The sequence below is a fragment of the Gymnoscopelus braueri genome, assembly GCF_963280865.1.
Source record: "Gymnoscopelus braueri genome assembly, chromosome: 19".
Taxonomy (NCBI): domain Eukaryota; kingdom Metazoa; phylum Chordata; class Actinopteri; order Myctophiformes; family Myctophidae; genus Gymnoscopelus; species Gymnoscopelus braueri.
In genome coordinates, this window is record NC_137621.1 from 50295311 (window position 1) to 50319896 (window position 24586).

At 41.8% G+C, this 24586-nt stretch overlaps 1 protein-coding gene across 1 annotated transcript; it reads left to right on the top strand.

Moving 5' to 3' along the window:
- The first annotated feature begins 5851 nt into the window (after window positions 1-5851).
- On the top strand, window positions 5852-23875 carry c9orf72 (C9orf72-SMCR8 complex subunit). The gene is made up of 10 exons (XM_080414951.1): window positions 5852-5933; window positions 7817-8335; window positions 12212-12307; window positions 12587-12651; window positions 12992-13064; window positions 13557-13673; window positions 14796-15031; window positions 18337-18394; window positions 19742-19851; window positions 20500-23875. The coding sequence occupies exons 2-10, from the start codon at window positions 7886-7888 to the stop codon at window positions 20684-20686; spliced, it is 1392 nt and encodes a 463-aa protein (XP_080271077.1). The 5' UTR covers window positions 5852-5933; window positions 7817-7885; the 3' UTR covers window positions 20687-23875.
- Window positions 23876-24586: the final 711 nt, after the last annotated feature.

Sequence of the window (24586 nt, forward strand, 5' to 3'; positions counted from 1 at the left end):
GGTTAGCCCACATGCAGCCCACGCGGGAACCACGTGGGCTTGCCCGCTTCCAACCCACGCCCAGTTAGCCCACATGCAGCCCACGCGGGAACCACGTGGGCTTGCCCGCTTCCAACCCATGCCGGTTAGCCCACATGCAGCCCACGTGGGAACCACGTGGGATTGCCCGCTTCCAACCCATGCCGGTTAGCCCACATGCAGCCCACGCGGGAACCACGTGGGCTTGCCCTCTTCCAATCCATGCCGGTTAGCCCACATGCAGCCCACGCGGGAACCACGTGGGCTTGCCCGCTTCCAACCCATGCCGGTTAGCCCACATGCAGCCCACGCGGGAACCACGTGGGCTTGCCCGCTTCCAACCCATGCCGGTTAGCCCACATGCAGCCCACGCGGGAACCACGTGGGCTTGCCCGCTTCCAACCCACGCCCAGTTAGCCCACATGCAGCCCACGCGGGAACCACGTGGGCTTGCCCGCTTCCAACCCATGCCGGTTAGCCCACATGCAGCCCACGCGGGAACCACGTGGGCTTGCCCCTTTCCAACCCATGCCGGTTAGCCCACATGCAGCCCACGCGGGAACCACGTGGGCTTGCCCGCTTCCAACCCATGCCGGTTAGCCCACATGCAGCCCACGCGGGAACCACGTGGGCTTGCCCGCTTCCAACCCACGCCCAGTTAGCCCACATGCAGCCCACGCGGGAACCACGTGGGCTTGCCCGCTTCCAACCCACGCCCAGTTAGCCCACATGCAGCCCACGCGGGAACCACATGGGCTTGCCCGCTTCCAACCCACGCCCAGTTAGCCCACATGCAGCCCACGCGGGAACCACGTGGGCTTGCCCACTTCCAACCCATGCCCAGTTAGCCCACATGCAGCCCACCTGGGACCCTCATAATTTGCCCAGTTCAAGCCCATGCCCACTTGGTACCCAAGTAGCCCGCATTGGGCCCATATGGGTCCCACGTGGGCGTGCTGGCGCGGGGGGCTGTGATTGGCTTGACGCTAGTGCACTAGCTTCACGATAGCATCAATGTTCAGCTTTTATCAGTTTTGAAGCTATGCTTTTTGCTGTCTAGCTTCATAGCGCTCAGGAAAAGCATGAAACACTCGTCTGCATAGGCATTGCATTGAAACTTGAAGCTATAGTCCTTAGCGCTGAAGCTGTATGTGTGAATGGGGCATTACAACTCTGTGTCCTGGACTCCTGTCTCTTCACTTGGTCCAGCTTCAGCACCTCTTTGTTGATCTATGTCTTCATACAGGTGGTATTCTGTCTCTTCACTGGGTCCAGCTTCAGCACCTCTTTGTTGATCTATGTCATCATACAGGTGGTATTCTGTCTCTTCGCTGGGTCCAGCTTCAGCACCTCTTTGTTGATCTATGTCATCATACTGGTGGTATTCTGTCTCTTCACTGGGTCCAGCTTCAGCACCTCTTTGTTGATCTATGTCTTCATACAGGTGGTATTCTGTCTCTTCGCTGGGTCCAGCTTCAGCATCAGAACCCACAAAATTATAATAAACTATATCAATGTTCTCCCTTCTTACATTGTAATGCACCCTTGCAGTGTTCCCCACTCCTGCATTCTGTCTTCTGGTGGCCTGGAGAAACACAGAAACACCCAACGTTAAGTCAGTGGGTTGAAGCAGGCTAGGAAGAACCAGGTTTGAACAGAAATCACATCACTGCTCTACCTTCTGAACCACTTGAATTGCACAGACTTGTATATACAGTACAATGGAAGTCTATCTGAGTGGCACTAGTTTACTGCAGTGCAGAGTTTTAATAACATTTCAATCTAAGGGGAAAAGTAAATAATTGTGGCCAAATATATTGTCAAATGGAGTTCCTCAGACATGGATTGGCTTGTTATAGCACCACCATGAGGCTGATTGGTGCAATTGTTTTCCTGAGTAGTGTGTGTGTGTGTGTGTGTGTGTGTGTGTGTGTGTGTGTGTGTGTGTGTGTGTGTGTGTGTGTGTGTGTGTGTGTGTGTGTGTGTGTGTGTGTGTGTGTGTGTGTGTGTGTGTGTGTGGTTTTGTATTTTTAATTAGTTTTACCTTTGTTTTCAATTCCACTTTCAAGTTTTAAGTTTTAAAGTGGGTTTGTTAGTTTAGCGTAGTTGAGATTAGTATTATTTCTTTCTTTTTACTCAATCGTAGATGACCACTAGGTTATAAATATGGGTCATGTATGTTGTACACTAGGTTATAAATATGGGTCATGTATGATGTACACTAGGTTATAAATATGGGTCATTTATGATGTACAGGTTCTATGAAGAAGACGTCATATGATGTCAAAATGTTAGTCCTGCATGGAATACAAGCCTGAGAGTAACATTTACTACAATCTGTGATGCACATTTTAGTGCAATTATTGTACGTTTGTAATGTAGAATGTAATGTAATTATTGTAAGTTTTATTTTTGTCACTGTGGTTGAGAACCCTCCTATCTCTCTATTGTGTGTTGTATGAAGACAATTGAACTCTGGTTTAACTGTCATTTACATTACAGTCTTGTATTGAATAAAATAAAGATGTATTGTGTGTGTATTGTGTATGTCAATTTGTGAAAACATATTAAATAGGATCTTATTTGTATTTTTAGCCCAACACCCACATGCTAGATCAGAAGATAACGTTTTCAGGTGAACTTGGGGAGTGGAAAACCCACGTACTACACAGCAGACATCCTGTGGTTTACATGTTTTCATTTTTTCCAAAACAACTTTTTAGTTATTTATTAATACTAATATTACTATCACTTCAATGCTCGCGTGTGCGTGTGCGTGTGCGTGTGAGTGTGAGCGTGTGTGAGTGCGTGTGTGTTCCCCTTTTGCGGAATTACATTTGGTGATTTAGTGACCATACTGTATGTCAATCATAATGAATCATTGAACGTGCACACTCATGAGCTCCTGTACGTTTCATACGGGGGCCGTGCGGTTTCTGTTCCTTTTCAAGATCCTATCTTAACCCAGCACCCCAACAGGTGATGTGTGTATTCTATCAGCTTTTTTATCATTCAAATAATACTAGTGGGTGTCCAGAGATCTGCAGGTGTGTATTGGGCCAGTTGGACGTTGTCAGGTCTGCTATGTAGATTTGACTGTGTGCTAGAAATCAGAGTGAGTGTGTCATACACATGATATTATAATTCATGTTAACATACAATAACTGAAAAGGCTTGCACACTCACTGGCACACTGACTGAGGCTCTTTGAATGCAACAATATATATTATTTTCATTACTAAGTGAAAAGAAGGTGACATAGGCCTACTCTACACACACAATTTGATTTAAATAAACCATTTTCTATGCATGATATCGTGTGCTTGTAATTCCTACACCATACCAGTCATTAAGAAATTGATGTTCAGGGATGCATATGAGGAAAAACTAGAAAAAGAGCTCCTCGGAGCACAGGTCTCTGCCAGGTCAGGTAGGTTAGTGTGCTCCAGCAATGTTCGGAATTCGCCAATCAGGCCGGAAAAATCAGACGGATTGGACAGATCCGTCTTGATCACTTGACTAGAGATAATATGTACCGATTTGCGTGATGTTTTGACAACATTTGTAGGAGTAATATACATATATTTTGTGCAAAAATCGGCCTCCTGGTGGTGCTATAATAGGGCAATGTTGAAAGGGTGGCATTTGTTCCTCAAGTTGTGCGGAATGTGTTTTACATAAGTCGGCCTTCTGATGGCGCTATAAAAGGCAGATGTGAAAAATGCAGGGCAAAAGTTTTTCCTTGCCTCTAGGGAGTTAACATATAAAGTTTAATTCAACGAAAATGTTCAAGTGGCATTGATCCTCTGCCTAGTGATCAGGATGGAAGATGAAAAATCTGAAAGGCTGTTTGGTTTAATGACTATAAAGATACTGTGTATCGATTTACGTGATGTTTGTACACAATCTGTAACAGTACTGTCAAAAAATGTGTTTTGCTAAAAATTGGCCTCCTGGTGGCACTAGTAAGTAGCGCTACAACAGGCCCGTGTGAAAAATTTGGTGCAGAGGTTCTGAATTGGCATCCAGGGAGTGTGTGCACAGTTTCGCTGCGATCAAGCCAACAGTGCCGGAGATTAGCTGTCCACAGACAAAAGGACACACACACAAGGAAGGACGGATGGGTGCAAAATATACTCTCTCACCATGCTTTTTGGCCTGGCGGAAACAAAAATATGATTAGATAGTGGGGTATATCCGGAAGAACTTCAAGCCACTTTCACCCCTGACCAAACATTCTAGCGAGGCTCATATCAAACATGTCAAAGACAGGATTGATTGATTGATTGATTGATGTACTTTTATTTAGTAAGACATGAGAATAACAGTACATGGAAGTACAAATTCACAATACAAGGTCTACTAAACTGGAAGACTCATTAAGCACTGAGCTTGTTTAAGATGAGAACCCCATGCACACAAATCATGATGACATATAAGAGACAGACAGATATACACACTACTATACAGAATGTCATACAATCAGCTTACAGGTTACTGGTATGAAGAGTGAAAAAAAGATATACAAAAGAAGAAAATGAAAGAGGGGGGGGGGGGGGGGTAGGGGGGTAGGTTAAGACTTAGACAGGGGCCATTTTCGAATTGCAGCCTCCTGAAGGTGTATCTTTAGGGCAGTTTTGAAAGTGAGTAGGGTTTTACACTCCTTTACTCCTTGAACGTATTCAAATAGAATATAAAGTAATTGCCTAATAATAATAACTAAGTAATAACTGGAAGTATGTTGCTTTCCGAAAGATTCAGCAGGACGTAGAAGAGTGCGTCTTATTTTGAAATCCACCGGAAAACTGTTCTTCGGTTCTGACTTGACACCAGGAAGTAGTGTTAGAAGGTAATGGTCCGTGTTGCCAGGTCTGTTTATTATAAGCGACTTTGGGCTTGTTTTTCTGTAAAGTAATAATATCGGTAGTTGCGGATTATGTATTTTTTTTTGGGCTTGTTTCTAAAGTGTAGTTGCTTCTTTGGTCTTGTTTCCTAAATGTTGTTGAAACCAGTGCTTGCCAGGGGGGGGGGGGGGGATTAAATAGATTTTTCGATTTTTATTCAATATCTTTTGAAATTAGCAGATCTACAGGCTGAGTGAGCTTGTAGATCCGCTATTTTCAAATAGCCACTGCATTTTGGTTCAAAGTGCTCATGTGGCCTTACTGGCCTAGTAGTAGCCCCATTTAGAACCAGTCCCTCCGCTATGTAGCTCCGAGATGAGGTCCTACGTGGCCCGGTGCCGTTTTAGCGAAACATTTTCGAATATTTTCCACTTTACATGTTTCTTACCCCTTTCTGCACATCGTATCCAAAACGTAAAGGTTTTCTGAAATGCTCTCAGATGTTTTAACTTCTAGCGCGCAATAAAATATATCCAACGAGTTGGAAAAAGCGTTTAAATAGCTTCTCTCCTCAGCCGGTTCCATAATATTATGCATTAGAAGATGCAATTCAACATTTGACCAGTAGGGGAATCAGTAATGTTACCTCTGCTGGCGCAACTTCCGGGTATGTCTTTTTAGGAGAGAAGCTATTTAAACGCTTTTTTCAACTCGTTGGATAGATTTTATTGTACGATAGAAGTTAAAACATCTGAGAGCATTTCAGAAAACCTTTACTTTTTGGATACGATGTGCAGAAAGGGGTAAGAAACATGTAAAGTGGAAAATGTTCGAAAATGTCCCGCTAAAACGGCCCCGACAAACGTGGAACCTCATCTCGGAGCTATACAGCGGAGGGAGAGGTTCCGATTGGAGCTAGCCTAGTAGCTGCTTCTTTTGGGCTTGTTTTCATAGACCTGGCTGCTTGTTTCTCTCACAAAACCTGGCAACATTGAAGCTAGCCAGCTAGCAGCTAACTGTCTGGATGCCCTGACAGTATCAACAATCTACAAACACAATGATGTTTATTCAGTAAGTACCTTATTTATTCTTATCAAACAACCCGTCTGATCGTGTTGTTTTATGAATTGTTATTGTTTAGTGTTGTTGATATAACAGCCTGATACAACCTGGTCTGATCATTATTAAATATTATTGTTTAGTGTTGTTGATAACAGCCTGATACAACCTGATCTAATCATGTTGTTTTATTAAGATCAGATATTAGAGCTGATCAATATGATTATGAATGTCTTTTATCCAGTGGTGGAAGAAGTAATCAGATATTTTATTTAAGTAAAAGTAGAAATACCACAATATTAAAATACTTTGTAAGTAAAAGGCCATGTGTTCAAAATGTTACTTTAGTAAAAATACATAAGTGTTGGCATCAAAATAAAAAAGTACCAAAAGTAAAAGTACTAAAATGTTTGAAAATAGCAGATCTACAAGCTCACAACGCGTTGCGATGTGACGCGCTGTGAGCTTGTAGATCTGCTATTTTCAAATTAGCCTAGGTATAATAATGGCTTAAGTGGTTCACGTATGTTTTATAATGTAATAATTTACATCTACAAAGTAACTAGTAACTAAAGTTTTCAAATAATTGTAGTGGAGTAAAAGTACAATATTTGGCTTTGAGATGTCGTGGAGTAGAAGTAAAAGTACTGAAAATTGGAAATACTCCAGTAAAGTAAAAAATCCTCAAAAGTGTACTGAAGTACAGTACTTGAGTAAATGTACTTACTTTCCACCACTGCTTTTAACCACTTAAACCCTATATACCTTGTCCATTCCTTGTTACCCTCTACACTCAATCCTTTTTCGTTGAAAATATCCGTCCAGGGGTCCCCAGCAAAAGATGTTAACACAGCATCACAATCATTTTAACCACTTTATCCATTTATACGTAGGCTTTTCAAAAATAGCAGAACTACAAGCTTGTAGTTTGTAATTACATATACATTTGGGGGGTCCTTGACAACCTCGTATGCATCTAGCCCTAGAATGGCTGTGATATTACATACAGCTCATGTATTCCAGATATGCATATTATGATCTACGGCATATATACATATGCATATCTGGAATACATGAAATGTATGAAATATCACAGCTATTCTAGGGCTAGTCTGCATCATGATCCTTAGCCTTTTGCGATTATTCTATTGATTACCTCTTAGATTAATCGAATGATCATGAAGCACCATTTATTTTCAGTTTTTCCCTTTCTTTTTTGGAGGGGAGGGGGGGGTTATTTCTTTATACGTCAATGAATCAACACGGGAAAAAAAGTAACCTAATAGATTTTGTATAATCTTCTAAATTGATAACTCTAATTAAAACTTAAGCCCTATTTAATACTTCGTTGAACAAGTGTCTCACATAAATAAACAATCTGTAAGCTTGCAATACATTGTGAGCTTTTCACTTTTTTTTTTAAGACAACATTTTCTCATTTTTGTTAAAATCCTCATAATCAATTAAATGGATTAGTTTGATTAACTTCAGCCCACTATCCAATGTAACGAATCCATTAAAGGGGAAGACCACTCATTTTCAACATTGAACTATGTCTTTAATACACCTTAGAGCTGTTGTGTGGAAATAAGAAAAAAGTCCCCCCCCCCCTTCTGTGTTGCCTAGAAAAGGATAATTGATTGAGGTCATTGGTTCAGTGACATACGCAGGGTGTACTTTTGGCTCCCCCCCTCAGCCAAAAGTACACCCTGCGTATGTCACTGATCACATGACCTCAATCAATTATCCAGTTCTAGGCAACATAGGGGGTGGGGGGACGTTTTTCTTATTTCCACACAACAGCTCTAAGGTGTATTAGAGACATAGTTCAATGTTGAAAATGAGTGGTCTTCCCCTTTAATGCAATCACTAATCTACTGCGTTTACGATCCCAGGTTCTAAGTGAGAGTCCACCGTCCATCCAACTCTACCACCTCCACAAACGCTCTGACCGCCCTGCGCCGATGTCCGCCGGCTGCCCGCCCCAGTCGCCCGCCGTGGCCAAGACCGAAGTCCCGGTGGAGGGAGACTGCCCCCTGCTGGCCGCCACCTTTGCCTACTGGGACAACATCCTGGGCCCCAGGGTCCGCCACATCTGGGCCCCGAAGCAGAGCGACCAGGCGCTCCTCCTCAGCGATGGCGAGGTCACCTTCCTGGCCAACCACACGCTGAACGGCGAGATCCTGCGCAGCGCCGAGTGCGGCGCGGTCGACGTCAAGTTCTTCGTCCTGGCGGAGAAGGGCGTCATCATCGTGTCGCTCATCTTCGACGGCGAGCTGAAGGGGGACAAGAACACGTGCGCCCTCTCCATCGTCCTGCCCCAGACGGAGCTGGCCTTCTACCTGCCCCTGCACACGGTCTGCGTGGAGAGGCTCAAGCACGTCATCCGCAAGGGTCGCATCTGGATGCAGAAGGTAGGCAGTGGTGTAAAGTAACTAAGTACATTTATTCAAGTACTGTACTTAAGTACAATTTTGAGGTACTTTTACTTTACTGGAGTATTTCTAATTGTCTATACTTTTACTTCTACTCCACTACATCTAAGAGGCAAATATTCTACTTTTACTCCACTACAATTATTTGAAAACTTTAGTTACTACTTACTTAGTTAAAAGATATAAATTATTACATTATAAAACATACATTAACCACTTCAGTCCTATTTTATACCTAGGCTATTTGAAAATATTGTAGTACTTTTACTTTTGGTGCTTTAAGTACATTTTGATACCAATACTTTTGTACTTTTATTCAAGTACATTTTTAATTCCGTACTTTTACTTGTGACAGAGTACTTCTACATTGCAGTATTGATACTTTTACTTAAGTAAAACATTTGAGTACTTTTTCCACCACTGAAGGTAGGTATCGCCCGGGGCTGACGCTCTCCGCTGACGGTTACGCAAGAATACTTTAGTAATATTCGGAATGTATCTACATCACTTCAAGTTAAAGGTAGGGTAGGCCTAAGTGCATTTCTTTGGTTAAAATAAGTGTTAAATAGCTCAATATTCTGATAGTACTCACTCCTATAGAGCAGTGGTTCTCAAGCTTTGTCATTTCAGGGACACCCATGACTCTGAGAGGGTTCCATCTGCATGCTCTCAGAGTTACAGACTCATAAGGGTCCATCTGGAACCCCCTCAAATAACCCTGGGGGTCCCTGGACCCCACTTTGAGAACCACTGCTATAGAGTGTTTGTTCAGTAACAGGAGTCTCCATGTCTCTCCAACTCTTCATTAAACAGAACATGCATTTTCAGGTCGGGATACACATTTTATCCAATCAGGGTGGAGAACTAAGTCAGGATACAGATCAAACAAGTTTAATTGGAAGTGATGACACAAATAAATGAGCAGACAAAATTGGAACTGGAACACTATAAAAATGAAGCTGATAAATGGGTACTCTCTCCTGGTTGGCTGAAATGTTGTCACCTACCTGAAAATCTATTTTCTTGTTGTTAAAGCTCTAGAGAGACAGGGAGACCCCTTTTACTGAACAAACACTATAGCAAGGAGTACTATCAGAATACAGAGCTTTAACCTTTTAACAAAAAACTTAGTTTTAACCAAAACATATCACTTACCCTACCTTTAACCACTTAGACCCTCTATATAGACCCCTTAACACATTGACCGCCAGAGGTTAAATCCATAATGTACTCACCAGTGCCAACGTTTTATTGTTGTTTTTAGTTTTTTTCACGTCGCCATAGACCTCGTTAAAATCCTTAAGATTGAGCTGTGCACTGTTTGTAAACATCGCGGACATCTCCCTGCGTCTACCAGTCCAAACCACGTGTCAAACGGAGCCGCCATGTTGTAGTTAGAACGGTTTATGTTAAACAGTGATCAGCGAGGAGAAAAACTACAATCGAAGAAAATGGCGTTTCAGTGTGCGCTTTAGAATGGAGGCCAACGGGATCGGCAAAACGTGATCCAGAATAATTCCGTTTCCGGTGGTGTTACAATGAAATGTTCCGTATAGAAATTTTTTTTTCGAAAACAAGGAAAAAGCACCACAGCCCGTAGGCTACGGGATCGGCGCTGTACAGTTGGATTTATCGGCCCGTAGGCTACGGGCCTGGCGGTGAGAGTGTTAACAGACGACGTCACACTGGTTGCAAGCGTCATACTGTGCAAGCGTCAAACCCATTCTGCAGGGACGTGCTGGGCCCTTAATTCAGCCTGGGAATCTCAGATAGAGAGGCCCGTAAAGTGGATTTTTTACTTAATTTCTGACGTTTTTTACTTAATTTCGGACGTTTTTTTTAAACGGCCGGCCTGGTCGGCCTGGAATGGAGAGGCCTTTCTGGAATTGTCCCACATTTCCCAGTGGCCAGCACGTCCCTGCGTCAGGTCTCGCTAGGGTGCGCAGCACTAGCCAACACACAAGAGGGGGTTGGGGTGTGCTGAAACCAGCGCACCCCGAAACAACAGGTTGAGAATTGATTGTATGAAACAATCACCTGTGCATCCAGTCTCAATGTTGGTAAACAAATAATTGGTCTATACTTAATACAACTAACATGAGTTGCACATTATTTTTCGATCTACTACAAATCTCTTTGCCAAAAATAGCAGATCAGCTTGTGCGCTTGTAGATCTGCTATTTTTGGCGAATGTTCCCACTCCCAAAATAGGGATGCTGAGGTTCAACTGCTTAAACGTGAAAAGTATAAGTAAGTTAGTTTCAATCTGTCCTAATAGAAACAGATATTCTCATACAGCTTTCCTCGTGACATACTGTATCTTAGAGGGAAAGATTTACACATTTACGTACCGTAATATGACCTAAATGTAAGGTGCTGTTGTAATTCAGGGGTGCCGTGGATGAAAAGGTTATTTACAGGGGTGCCCTGAGAACCACTGTTCTATCCATTTAGTTTTAGAATAATCGAGAAGCACGTTTCGTTTCGTTTTTTAATTCTTTATACCATGGGTCCTCAAAAATGTTCAGGCCAAGGACCCCTTAGCTGAGAGAGAGACGAAGCAGGGACCCCCACTACAGTACATATTGTATAACATTGCGTTACAGATTGAACATTTTCATAGATTGCATACCGGAACATAATTTAGCTTCATAGACTTGTTCACAGTTTGACATTACTGTCATCACTATCATGTGTATTTTCTGAAAAGTAACCGCTTAAACCCTAAATACTTCGGAAACTTGACCTTTGGCTCTGTACTTGGTCTGCTCTTTTTTGCCGAAAATAGCCGATCTACAAGCCCACAACACGTCGCAGCGGCACGTGTTGTGGGCTTGTACAACACTATGTTCTGCAAATGTTCGGATTTTGGGTTCAAGTGGTTAATGTAAAAAAGTTCCCCTGTAGTAACCCTTAGGGGCCCTGGACCCCCTGTTGAAGACCCATGCTTTATACAGTGTCTTAATCCTACAAAATCGGCCATACCACCCATGCCCAAAAACAAATGTTGATACAAAATGCCAGGCGCCAGTGTTATGTGATGTGTTGTGTCTTATCCTTCAGGGTTACAGTGTTATGTGATGTGTTGTGTTGTGTCTTATCCTTCAGGGTTGCAGTGTTTTGTGATGTTTTGTGTCTTAACATGTGCTACAACATCATCATCTCAGTGTTATGAGTTGTTCTGTGTCTTAACCCATTTAGACCAGGAACCCCTATATGTAACTATACCTTTCGGAACCCCTTTTGGGGTAGTTGTTGTTATGTACAGTTAAGTATACTGTATAGCAACATATTTTTTATATAGAGAATATTTGAAGTTTTTCAAAAAACTTAGGTCAGGATTTAGAATCGGCCTCAGGTCTAAATGGGTTAACCTTCAGGGTTACTGTGTTACTGTATGTGATGTGTCTTAACCTTCAGGGTTACAGTGTTACTGTATGTGATGTGTCTTAACCTTCAGGGTTACAGTGTTACTGTATGTGATGTGTCTTAACCTTCAGGGTTACTGTGTTACTGTATGTGATGTGATGTGTCTTAACCTTCAGGGTTACTGTGTTACTGTATGTGATGTGATGTGTCTTAACCTTCAGGGTTACTGTGTTACTGTATGTGATGTGATGTGTCTTAACCTTCAGGGTTACTGTGTTACTGTATGTGATGTGATGTGTCTTAACCTTCAGGGTTACTGTGTTACTGTATGTGATGTGATGTGTCTTAACCTTCAGGGTTACAGTGTTACTGTATGTGATGTGTCTTAACCTTCAGGGTTACAGTGTTACTGTATGTGATGTGATGTGATGTGTCTTAACCTTCAGGCTTACAGTATTGTGTGATGTTTTGTGTCTAAACGTTCAGGGTTACAACATCATCTCAGTGCTGAGTTCAGAGATCATTCCCATCATGGAGCTGTTGGTCTCTATGAAGACACACAGCGTGCCAGAAGATATAGATGTAAGTAAGCAAGCACACAATTTTAAATGTAAACATTGAAATGGAAAAGTCCTTATTTAGTATGTCAACTAAACATGAAATGGTGTCCACATTTGTGAATCCAGTTAAAATATCATATTTCTGACATGGACGTACTTCAGTGTGAGACGAGGCTGAATGAGACTTTATTCTTTATCATTTGTTGTAACAACTCTTGTTCTTTTGTGTTATGTCATGGCGCTGGCTACGTTTTTAAAATGATATGTGTTTGTCTTTCATTCTGTTGTCGCTGCTGAACAGATCAAAGACACAGTGCTAAATGATGATGACATCGGGGACAGCTGCCACGAGGACTTCCTTCATAAGTAAGTGCTTCCACACGTACATGGAGACGTGTCCCCACAGCCTATGGGATGATGAGTAATGGACTCCCCAACCATGGGACGATGATCCATGACTCTCCATCGTTAATGCATTGCCATCAGACTTGACTTCTTCAACAAAATGCCTGATTTATACTTAATTGTGTTGGTTTCTCTTGTACCAAACTGCAAGTTCTAATAGCCGATCTACAAGCTCACAACATGTGTTGTGAGCTATATACTGTGTGTGTGTGTGTATGTATATATATATATATATACGTTTGTGTGTGTACCTCCCTTCCTCATGCCTGCCGTGCTTAGCATGATGTCTGTGCTGTTTCAGGGCTGTCAGCTCTCATCTCCAGACGTGTGGCAGTTCCATGGTGGTCGGCAGCAATCCAGACAAAGTAAATAAGGTACTGAACTCACTGCCACCCTGCCGTCTCATATTTCTTCACATTTCTTTAAAAAAAAAATAGCTGGTCTACAAGCACACAGCGTTGTGAGCTTGTAGATCGGCTGTTGAACACGAGAAAGCGTGATGCTGTTAGCTGTGAAAACAAAATGAGGCACATTCTTTGTATTTGTATTCAACCTTCATTTATCCAGGACATCCCATAGAGATGCAAGTGTCTTTTTAAATAGATAATTAAAAAGTTAATAAAAAAGACACACAGACAGTTAGACTGACCCTCTTATAGATGGCTAAACTCCTGCTCTTGTATAACAACGCACGTTGGATCCAGCTGGACAAAACATCTTATGATCTATGATGTTTTACATCATGTATTTTTGCACTTCACCAGCCAGCTTATGAAATATAAATGTTATCTTCATACTCCACGTCTGTATGGAGTTCTGAGTTGCATCGATGGATGTTTTGACTTAAAGTGTTCCGTGTGTTGCAGATAGTTCGGACGCTGTGTCTCTTCCTCACCCCAGTTGAGAGGAAATGCTCTCGTCTCTGCAAGGCCGACTCTTCATTCAAATACGACACAGGCCTGTTTGTACAGGGTCTGCTTAAGGTACTATGACACAGTGTACTGTGAGCTCTTCATGGGTCCAAAATGACAGACCCAAACCCTAATGGTGTTGTGAAATTTCAGAGACCTGACAGGTTTCGAGATTTATTTTCAAATGGCGGTCCCGGACCCGGATGGACCTGTGAAGTTGGTTCCGCGTTCTGAGTGGACCCGACATAATTTTAAAGACTTTCCCATTTTAAAGACTAAAGACTTTCCCGGACCTGTGAGGTTCATTCCGAGATCCGATTTGTTCCCAAATATTACAGACCCGACCTATCATTTTATGGACCCCACAAACCTAAAATGCTGTTCTAACTGTTGGCTATATGCCAGTTATACTCCATAATGAAATCTAGGAGCTGCAATAAGAGTCAATGACATTAAAATGCATGTTTTCACCTCGATGAAGGAGGAATCCATGATCGCACACGTCACGGTGTGTACTTTGATTCCAGGAGTTATAGTTTGATGCGTTTTTTAGCGCTCTCCACTCTCCAAGTCACTGAACTGACAGCAGGCGCGGCTCAACTTTGTTCCCCTGTATATTGCGCTGCTACAATATAGAAATACTCTGTTTCAAGTAAAAGTCCGGAATTCAAAACTTGAGTAAAAGTACAAAAGCATTGGTATCAAAATGTACTTAAAGTAGAATGTACTCATTATGCAGAATGTCCCATTTCACAAGTTTTCAAATGTATAAAATGTATTAAAATCTTTTGATCTACAAGCTCACAATGCGTCTCACCGCGACGCATTGTGAGCTTGTAGATCGGCTATTTTCAAATGGCCGAAATGTGTATATAGGGCTGAAGTGGTTCATGTGTTTTGTAATGATAATCAAGTGCAGATGAAAATGTTGTTTTAAAGCTGTAATCTGGGACTTATTTTAAAATAAAGCTATTTTTGAAATAGAAATGTTAAATATAAAAGTAAATGTTATGTATTTGTGTTTATCTATTACAAAGTTATTTGTGTTTATAATTTTGTTTTGCTTATACGTTTTTTGTTTAGTTTTTTTGAAATTGACAAGAGATTGAGATTTTCTATACTTACTTTATATACTGTGCATGTCAACCACTGTCATAGTTGGTGACACATGATGTTTGTTGTGTCGCCCCGTAGGACTCCACAGGGAGTTTTGTCCTGCCGTTCCGCCAGGTACTCTACTCCCCGTACCCGACCACGCACATCGACGTGGACATCAACACGGTCAAGCAGATGCCGCCGTGCCACGAGCACACGTACAACCAGCGGCGCTACATGCGCTCCGAGCTCAGCGCCCTGTGGAGGACGGACAGCGAGCAGGACATCGCCCCTGACACGGTCATCCACACGGACGAAACCTTCACCCCCGACCTGTACGTATGCCCCCCCCCCCGTTGGTGTCACACTGTCCTTTTATAGAGCAGGGTTTCTCAAAGTGGGGTGCCGCAGTGTACTGTGATAATACTTAGAATTTAACAACATCATTTCAGTTTAAGAACTTGTCTTAGACTTAGACTCTCTATACTTAAAGGAGTAGTTCACCCAATTTTTTTTTTGTTTTCTGTCAATTATACACCCCATGAAGCCTTGATTTCATGGTGATTTTTTTTGTTTTTGTCGCATTCCTAAGCCAATAATTTGATGACAGAGTCACCGCCACCGGTAGGAGACTTGTGGTGTCTCCATTGAGTCTCCTCTGCCGGTCATCAAATTATTAGCTTAGGAATGCAACAAAACAAAAAAAAATCTCTTAAGGGTAGTCTTATAGTACTCTTTATTAAACAGAAAATGCATTTTCAGGTCGGGATACCAATTTTATCCAATCAGAATTAAAGAGCTGGAGAAACAGGGAGACCCCTCGCCTGGGATCCAGCCTGATTCACTACGTTCGGCTGATTTTTTTCTCACTTCGCTTATCAGTCTGGCCAGCCTCCATTTGAGTCGTATTTTAATGACGTAGGCAAGTCAGGAAGTGACTCGAGTTTTACATTGGACCACACTTGTCCCGCCCCCCCTACAGACCAATCAGAAGCCTCGGGTCGTTTTCACCCGTGCTGTGCACGGAGATAGGAGGCTTTCCAGACTGTGTAGACTGTGAGAAATAAAATCCGCCGAACATCGCTAAGTTACACCAAATCTTTTCACCAAAAACAGCAGATCTACAAGCTCATAACGTGCCACGTTGTGACGCTTTTTGAGCTTGTAGATCGGCTATATTTGGTGAATGTTCCCCCCAGAATAGGGATGCTGGGGTTCAAGAGGTTAAACGTCAAGTATAAAGTTATTTTCAATCTGTCCTAATGGAAACTGATATTCTCTAAAGTTTTCCTCGTGACATACTGTATCTGAGGGAAAGATTTGCATATTTATGTACCGTAATATGACATAAATGTAAGGTTTTGTAAAGTAACAATGTAATCCAGGGGTGCTGAGCTAAAAACGTTCTAACCAGTAGTGGAAAATAACTTGGAAACTACTGTACTTAAGTAAAATTAGGAAGTACTTTTACTTTACATTTTTCAATACGCTATACTTCTACTACTACTAATACTTCTACTCTTCTAATATTGTACTTTTTACTCCATTATTATTTGATATACTTACAAGTCACTTTGTACATTTAGATTACTAGATTTTCAGGCCACTAAGCAGCCTTCAAATCCAGGGGGCCACACGTGGCCTCTGGTGAGACTATTGTCATGGCCGACCCCTGAACAGTATGTGTTCCGCACCAACCTCGTAAAGGCACGTTCAGAGTACACGTAGATGGGTTTTCACGTGCGTCAGGGGTGAGGACGGCCGTACGCTCGTTATTACACCCAGCATAGTCCAATACGTTTATAAGAGAACGTACAGGCCTATGTACCTATGCATCCACTAGATGGCAGTTGCAGAGTATATAGCACGGGACGATGTTGCCATGTCGCTGATTATAAGCAGCTTGTTTTTCCTGTAAAGTTGCTTGTAAATATTGGTAGTTGCGGGTTGTGTTTTTTATTTGGGCTGGTTTCTAAAGTTTAGTTGCTTATTTGGTCTAATTATTATTTAAACCAGTGGTTCTCAAATATTTTCATGTCATGGACCCCCAAATGAATATGTATTTGTCCCTAACCCCCCATCTGAAAATGTTTTGTGCTAGATTTGTTTTGTTAGAATGTTTCTAAAATCTTCCAAATATTCCACATTTTATTTCACTATTGAAAATGGCAGATTTACAATTGTTCATGTGGCCTAGTCACTTCTTTTGGGCTTGTTTTCATAGACCTGGTTGCTTATTTCTCTCACAAGATCTGGCAACACTTCTACAGTATGTGGGAGACGCTATGTCGGCTACAGAACATTTGAGGATAGTCACTTAAGTCCGGATGTTACGTTTGTGACGTCCGCCGTCGGTCCACCCTCCCACCCTCTAGGCCAGTGGTTCTCAAACTGGGGATCGGGACCCCCAGGGGTGTTCCAAATCATTTTGGCGGGTCCCCAGATGATTAGCTAAATTTGCAACATTGTTTTCTCACTCAACAGTAAACATACCAACATACAGTATAAGTGTATACAGGGTATCTGGCACATTTATAAAGTTATCATTTAATTACTTTTAAGACCTTTTTAATAACAAATAGAACAAATTGGCAAATATTGCGTTTTAACACATTGAGTGCCAAAAACGGTCCGGACCGTTTTTCATAATCCAAACGAGGAGTGCCAAAAACGGTCCGGACAGCACCAGGAGATATCATTTTTCGAAGATTTAGACTCCAATCCACTTCCTGGTTAACTTATGACTTCAAAAGCCTGTATCTCGGCTCCTGTGTACTTTTTTTTTTTACTATGTATTTTTGACCATTTTCGACTATTTTCAACTGGCTGCAACTATGGAACGGATTACCTAATGTTTTTAATTTTTTTCCCCGATTGTACGAGACCCCTGTGTGTGTAATGAGGGGATCACCGTGAGGACGGTGATCACTGAAAATATTTTGTGACTACTTGAAAAAGGTTCAAAAATGGCTAAAAATCCAGGCACTGACTGTACCCTGTTTTTAAAAAACCCTGGCACTCAATGTGTTAAGAGGCAAACACTGTGAAAATAGCCGATCTACAAGCTCACAACGCGACGTGCAAGGCGTTGTGAGCTTGTAGTTTGGCTATTTCACAATATTTATCTGTGGAACCAAGTCAAACCAAATGTAATGTCTACAATTCCAAGTGCTTGTCAGGGTGGGGGGTCCCCAGTTCAAATATGATTATTTTGGGGGAGGAAAAGTTTGGGAACCCTTACTATAGGCCATATTAATATAGGATTATTAGTAATTACAAAACGTACATTAACCGATTAAGCCCTATTTTATACTTCGTCCAAGTCTATTTTAAAATAGCAGATCTACAAGCTCATAACATGTCGTGCTGCGACACGTTGTAAGCTTGAACGCCGGGTATTTTGGGTGAATGTTACCTCCAGAATATGGATGCTAGGGTTAAATTGTTAATGTAAAACAAAAAAAGTTCCGATACCACACATTGGCAGCCCCCCTGTTGTAACTCTGAGGATCCCTAGGGGTCCCGGACCCCTTGTTGAAGACTCATGCTTTAAAACATTTAAAATGTAAAATCTGCATATGTTAGGATGACCACTGAGACTATTTATTTTCTAACCATGACAATAATTTTGTCCTTTCAGAAATATATTCCAAGATGTTGCACACAGAGACACTTTGGTGAAGTCATTCATAGATGAGGTAAGAATACCGTTTGTGAACTGAATATGAATCGATTCCCTGTGTATTCCTTTGGGTTTTAGTTTAATCAGAATAATGCAATAGAAAAAGAGACATCAGGACATGCCCAAGCTAATCGACCCCATGATCTGGAAAACTAATACTTATACACTCATGGTACCATTGGTGGTGGCATATTAGGACGCTGTATTATTATTGTTGTTATTATTTGTCACAATCTGGTGGTGTGGTGAGGACCCAAATGCAGACAGCCAGGCAGAATAGTGTTCAAACCCTGTGATTGGGAATGTAATACAGGTGAACATAAGACCTACAGAAAAACTATTCAACACAAACAATGATCCAAAACAACTAGAACAAGAACATGACATAGAAATACAACACCTAGACAAGACAAAGTCTGTGACTATGAGAGAGAGAGAGAGAGAGAGAGAGAGAGAGAGAGAGAGAGAGAGAGAGAGAGAGAGAGAGAGAGAGAGAGAGAGAGAGAGAGAGAGAGAGAGAGAGAGAGAGAGAGAGAGAGAGAGAGAGAGAGAGAGAGAGAGAGAGAGAGAGAGAGAGAGAGAGAGAGAGAGAGACTAATAGTATAGAGGCTAATATAGTATAATTAATATACCGTAAGAATGTTGAGATAATATACAGTATAGTGATATAGTATAATATAGTAACAGTATTATTGGTATAGAGCACCGAAGTCTGACGTAATTTACACATCCTTTGTTTGTCTACCTGGTTCGCGGTTTTCCACCCCCATTCTGAATCCCATAGACGTATTTAATATCGCGTAAAATAAGAACTGTGTTCCAAAAATAAACAAATGACCCCGGCGGTTTGACTCTTATGGATATGAAGCATCAACTGACGGTGAGAAAACGCTAATGTTACTTCCGCCGAATTAGTTAAATTTTCGCCAGAAACAGACTGTATCAAATATAAGTGACTGACTATCATAAACGATACAGAACCTCCTCCCTGACAATATCGCAGAGACAGTTTGTTTATTTTTGGACCACAATTCTTATATGAGACGATTCTATGATGACCCAATGTTATTCTCCATAGCGAAATTACTTTACGAACCTGGGGATGAACGAGTGACGTCAGGACTTCGGTGGTCTATAGTATAACATAGTAGCAATCCACAGTCGTGCTCCATGGAGAGGCCCGGTCCGCAATCACACTCTTGATCTGCAGCTGGGGGTCCGTAATAACAGTCCATGGAACTATTATCATCCTCACCTGAGTGTCGGTGCCCCCCCATGGCCTAATGCATATCAAACTGTGTGTGTGTGTGTGTGTGTGTGTGTGTGTGTGTGTGTGTGTGTGTGTGTGTGTGTGTGTGGTCAGGTGTTTATGTTGAAGCCAGGTCTGAACCTTAGGAGTACCTACCTGGCTCAGTTCCTGCTGCTGCTCCACAGGAAGGCTCTCACACTGCTCAAGTACATCGAGGACCAAACGTGAGCACTCCCATCAAGCTACAAGCTTGTAGATCTGCTATTTTCAAAAGAGAAAGTTGAGAAGAAACATTTTTAATTAATTGTCAAAAATGTTTAGACATTTTCAATCGTTTTAGCAGATCTACAAGCTCACAACACGTCATGTCAACATACAGTGTATACGCATCTCTGTCAGCAGATATACAAGCTCATGGAGCCCCACCGAGTGCCGCACTATGAGCTTGTAGATCTGCTATTTTTTGGGAAAATCGTGGGTCTTTGAATATTTATATTTTTAAAGCAAACATTTGCAAACTCAAATCTTTGCTTCTGGGGATTCTACAAATGTCATCTAGATCCTAACAGTTTTTTGAAAAAAATTATGTTGCTATAATATCAGCGGTTCTCAAAAACGATGTATGTATTTGGCCGTGGACCCCCCATCTCAAAATATTTTGCTCCAGGGACCCCTAGAAGTTTTAACAGAGTTAAAAATATATATTCAAAGATTTTCGCACATTTTCACGATTTTTCAAAAATAGCAGATCTACAAGCATGCCGCGCTGTGAGCTTGTATATCTGCTATTTTTGAATAGCCCAAAGAAATCTTAAAATGACAACACTGATGCGTTCCCGGTCTTAAAGGGTTCTCCTCTGCTCTCCTCTCAGTCTAAAGGGCAAGAAGCCGTTCAGCTCGCTGCGTAACCTGAAGACGGACCTGGACCTGACGGTAGAAGGGGACCTGAACATCGTCATGGCTCTGGCTGAGAAGCTGCGCTCTGGCCTGCACTCCTTCGTCTTCGGGAAGCCCTTCTACACCAGCGTGCAGGAGAGGGACGTGCTCATGAGCTTTTAAAATCCCCTGGCGTCTGGCATTTTGTTTTACAATGCCATATTTTTTTGGCCATTGGTGCGATGGCCGACTTTGAAGGATCGACCGAACCCCGTACGTCTGTTGAGTCCCCCGGGGCTTTATACTAGCGACTTTTCTGTTTTCGCTCGACGTAAAATTTCTTTTAAAAAAATAGCCGACTGACAATCGGTCGATCTGCTATTTTCTGCGAAGGTTTTCCCGGAAGACGGATGCCGGGGTTTTAGTGGTTTACTTTATTCACTTGATTGTCTGCATGTGGAAAACTAATCATTGGACAAAATAATTGCTTTGTTTTCGTTGCATAGCTACTGTGAAAATGATCAATCGAGGTTTTTTTTGTCATTATCGCGTGACAAGTTATTGATTTCAAGAGTTGTCTAGAACAGTGGTGCTCAAAAGTGGGGCCGTGGGGGGGTTCCAGGGGTGTCCACAGTAAAAAAAGAAAAGAAAAAAACTTTAACCGTATTTTATACTTTGGCCATTCAAAAATAGCAGATCTACAAGCTCACAATGCAATGTGACGCATTGTGAACTTGTAGATCACCTACGTAGTTTTTGCAAAATCTTGAAAGATGTGTAAAATATTGAATAATTAAGACCTTTTTCAACACAAATCTTCTCTTCTGGTAGCCTGCTGCAACCCTCCTGATTTCGTGTATAAAGGGGCGTGTGTATAGAGCCGGCGAGAGACGGCGCCTGATCCCATTGGTTCACCGATCTGTCCGTCAACCCCCGCCCCGTTAACACAACATTACGAGCGACGCCCACTGCACTCTGGTTGGTTGGGAAATGAAACACTTCCTCATACCCAGTACAGGCTATAGTTGGGCCAGGCTTTTATTTTTTAGCAAAACTAAGCAATAAAAGCCTGGAGATCGAGGCTACTATTCTGGGGTCCCTGGCACAACATATTTTAAGCATTTCAAGTACTTGACATGAATAAGTTTGAGAACCACTGGTCTAGAACACGTTTTTTAAAAGTAGGTGGGGCTAAAGGAGAAGAAAATAAAAGAAAGTTGAGAAGAAAATTTTTAATTAATTGTCAAAAATGTTTAGACATTTTCAATCGTTTTAGCAGATCTACAAGCTCACAACACGTCATGTTACGTCATACAGTGTATACAACACTCGCATAGGGACCGATGCAGACCCAGCCAATGTGCCATGTTACAGTTCCTGTTTGATCCGCATGTGAATTGTAATTCAATTTAATTTACTTTGAACAGCTGTTACATTTACACTATAATACATCTGTGTCCAAATCATCTTCAGTGTGTCTCTACGGCGCATTCACATCTGCATTCTTGCATTCGTGTTTGTACCCTTATGGCCAAGTTGTACTTGCTGTGTAATTTTACACATTTTGTCACCATCTCATGTCTGCAGGGATGTGGGGCAAAAGTACACTAATGACTGCACATACACTGAAACAGAATCATACATGCTGTGTTTGAGGAGAGGTTGGGGCGAGAGTTGTCGCTACCTGCTGCATTATACTGTACTAGTCCATACCCGGTGAAGTGCGCAGGCGAAAGTAGTTGCAAACGTGGGGTTATCGCGCATCCCGTCGCCCCCCCATCCCGTCGCCCCCCCCCCCCCCCTGGAACAAGTGCATGTCTGGTTAAAAGTGCATTTCCTTCACTCTAACCACTTGAACCCCATGCAGCATCCATATTCTGAGGGAAAATTAGCCAAAAATAGCCGAGCTACAAGCTCAAAATGCATCCCGTTGAGCTTGTAGATGTGAGCTTGTAGATGTTGTGTTGATGGAATAAAAAGCAGTCCAAGTGCAGGGCCAACTCAGGTCCAGTTTGCTAAGTGTAGATAGACTGTTGAGGGTTTAAGTGGTTAATGTGTGCACGACCCCAAATTGTAGTGTGATCACTAGCTTGTCACGTCCACTGTCCGTGCCATCTACATGGAGGCAGCAAGTATGACTAGCCCTTTAACCAGTCTGATCATCAGGACACAGCCCTCATAAGGTTCTAATCTACATCAGTGGTTCCCAAACAGTGGGTCGGCACCCATTGTTGGCCGTGGACCCATTTTTATGGGTCACAAGTAAATATTTTTTTTTTCTTTTTTTAAATTTCCAAAACATTTTCCATTAAAATATATATATACATTACATTTTAAAAATAATTCAAACATTCAAACAAAAAATGCATAGTCCTATATGTAAAAAAATTAAGAAGAAGTGAAAATAGCCGATCTACAAGCTTAGATCGTCTATTTCCACTAGTTTGGATCCCAGTGAGACAAATTTCTCTTTTGGGTCTCAAGCTAAAATCGGGAACCACTGATCTAGATGAAACTCTACATTTGACAGTGAGACAATAACATTGTCACTGTAATTACACACCCACTAGAAATGGCTTCTATAGTATGTTGATCTCTTGCCTTAATTTATTTGAAAGCATTATCCCAGCATGGCTTTAATTTACGACAATGGGGTCTACATTCATTCATGTCAATGAAATTAGTTGCGATGCTCTGTTGGAGAATTAGCTATTTATATTGTTAATTATGTATTTATTAAACCATGAGTCATTACTGTCTTCAGTACCTGTTATGTACAGTATATGAAGTCATTTAATTTGCCTTTGAATCTTTGCCTTTGAATGCCAATTTTCTATTCCATTTGAGCTTGTTTGTACAGTATGCATAGGCCCTACTGTAGGTCATGACTAGCAAAAGGATACAACCATGAAACTATTTAGTACAGTTTAAATATGCATATCGTAATACACAAGTAACTGAAGTGTTTCATTATCAGCCATAATATCTGTTGCTGAACTTGGCCTGTATAGAGGATTGTCTGGCATTTCCCCCATTATGCTACTTGTATCTTGTCTTAAATTTACACTAATCTCACCATGAACGAACCGGCTATCTGCAGCTGGTGTTGCACGAGTAAATGTTTTTAATGTTCTGTTTTTGTATTTGATGTATTATAATACACTGGTGTTTCTGAAAACAAAATGTAATTGTACAACCTTTTGTCATTTTGTTTCTAGATTCAGGCATTTTGAATGCACTGATAGAAAATCTGTTTCATTCAAATTGTTCAAATATTGTTGGTGAGTTATTGTAATGTCCCAGATTTGACAGTCCTGCAATGTTAAATGCACATGGCAATGAATATGAATAATAAAGTTGATTTATATAGCACTTGTAGGCTGGTGGTGTCTCAAAATGAGCCCCCCCCCCCCCCCCCATCTGATATAGGCATCAAATTCAACATCAAACTCCATGCTAGACTCATAGTAAACACAAATCTCTGCTTGTCATGATCGATACTGTCCTTCCAATGCAGGTACGTGTCGACCTTCAGTTTGGATAATTTATTTCATTTCAAATGTCTAATTTTAACAGCCAGTAAAAGTCATGTCAAAGACAGCAGCAGATGTATTAAAGTTCACACAGTTCACTGGACAGTCACTGTTAAAGACACTGTGCTCTGCAGGGTCAGTGTGTGTGAACTCATTTTGTGTGTGCGTGTGTGTGTGGGGCGTTTGTGGGTTTCCTCCTTGTTCTTCCTTATTGCTAGAGCATTGTGCATGCAGCCACAGACATGCATGCTCACGTTTAGCTAACTCGGTTTATTCATATCTAACCATGTAAAGTACTATTTTGATCAAGCTAATCAAGACAGAAGAGCAAACAGTTATTATTCGTAGTTAATAGTCTTCAAGCCTCTCATCCTTGTAAGATGTCGACAGAACTTTATGCCATGCCGGACTTGACTAAGAAGGTGAGACAGAGAGATAGAGACAGGGGAGAGAGGACAGACAGATGGGGACAGAGGATTAAGACATGGAGACAGAGGACAGACAGATGGGGACAGAGGATTAAGACATGGAGACAGAGGACAGACAGATG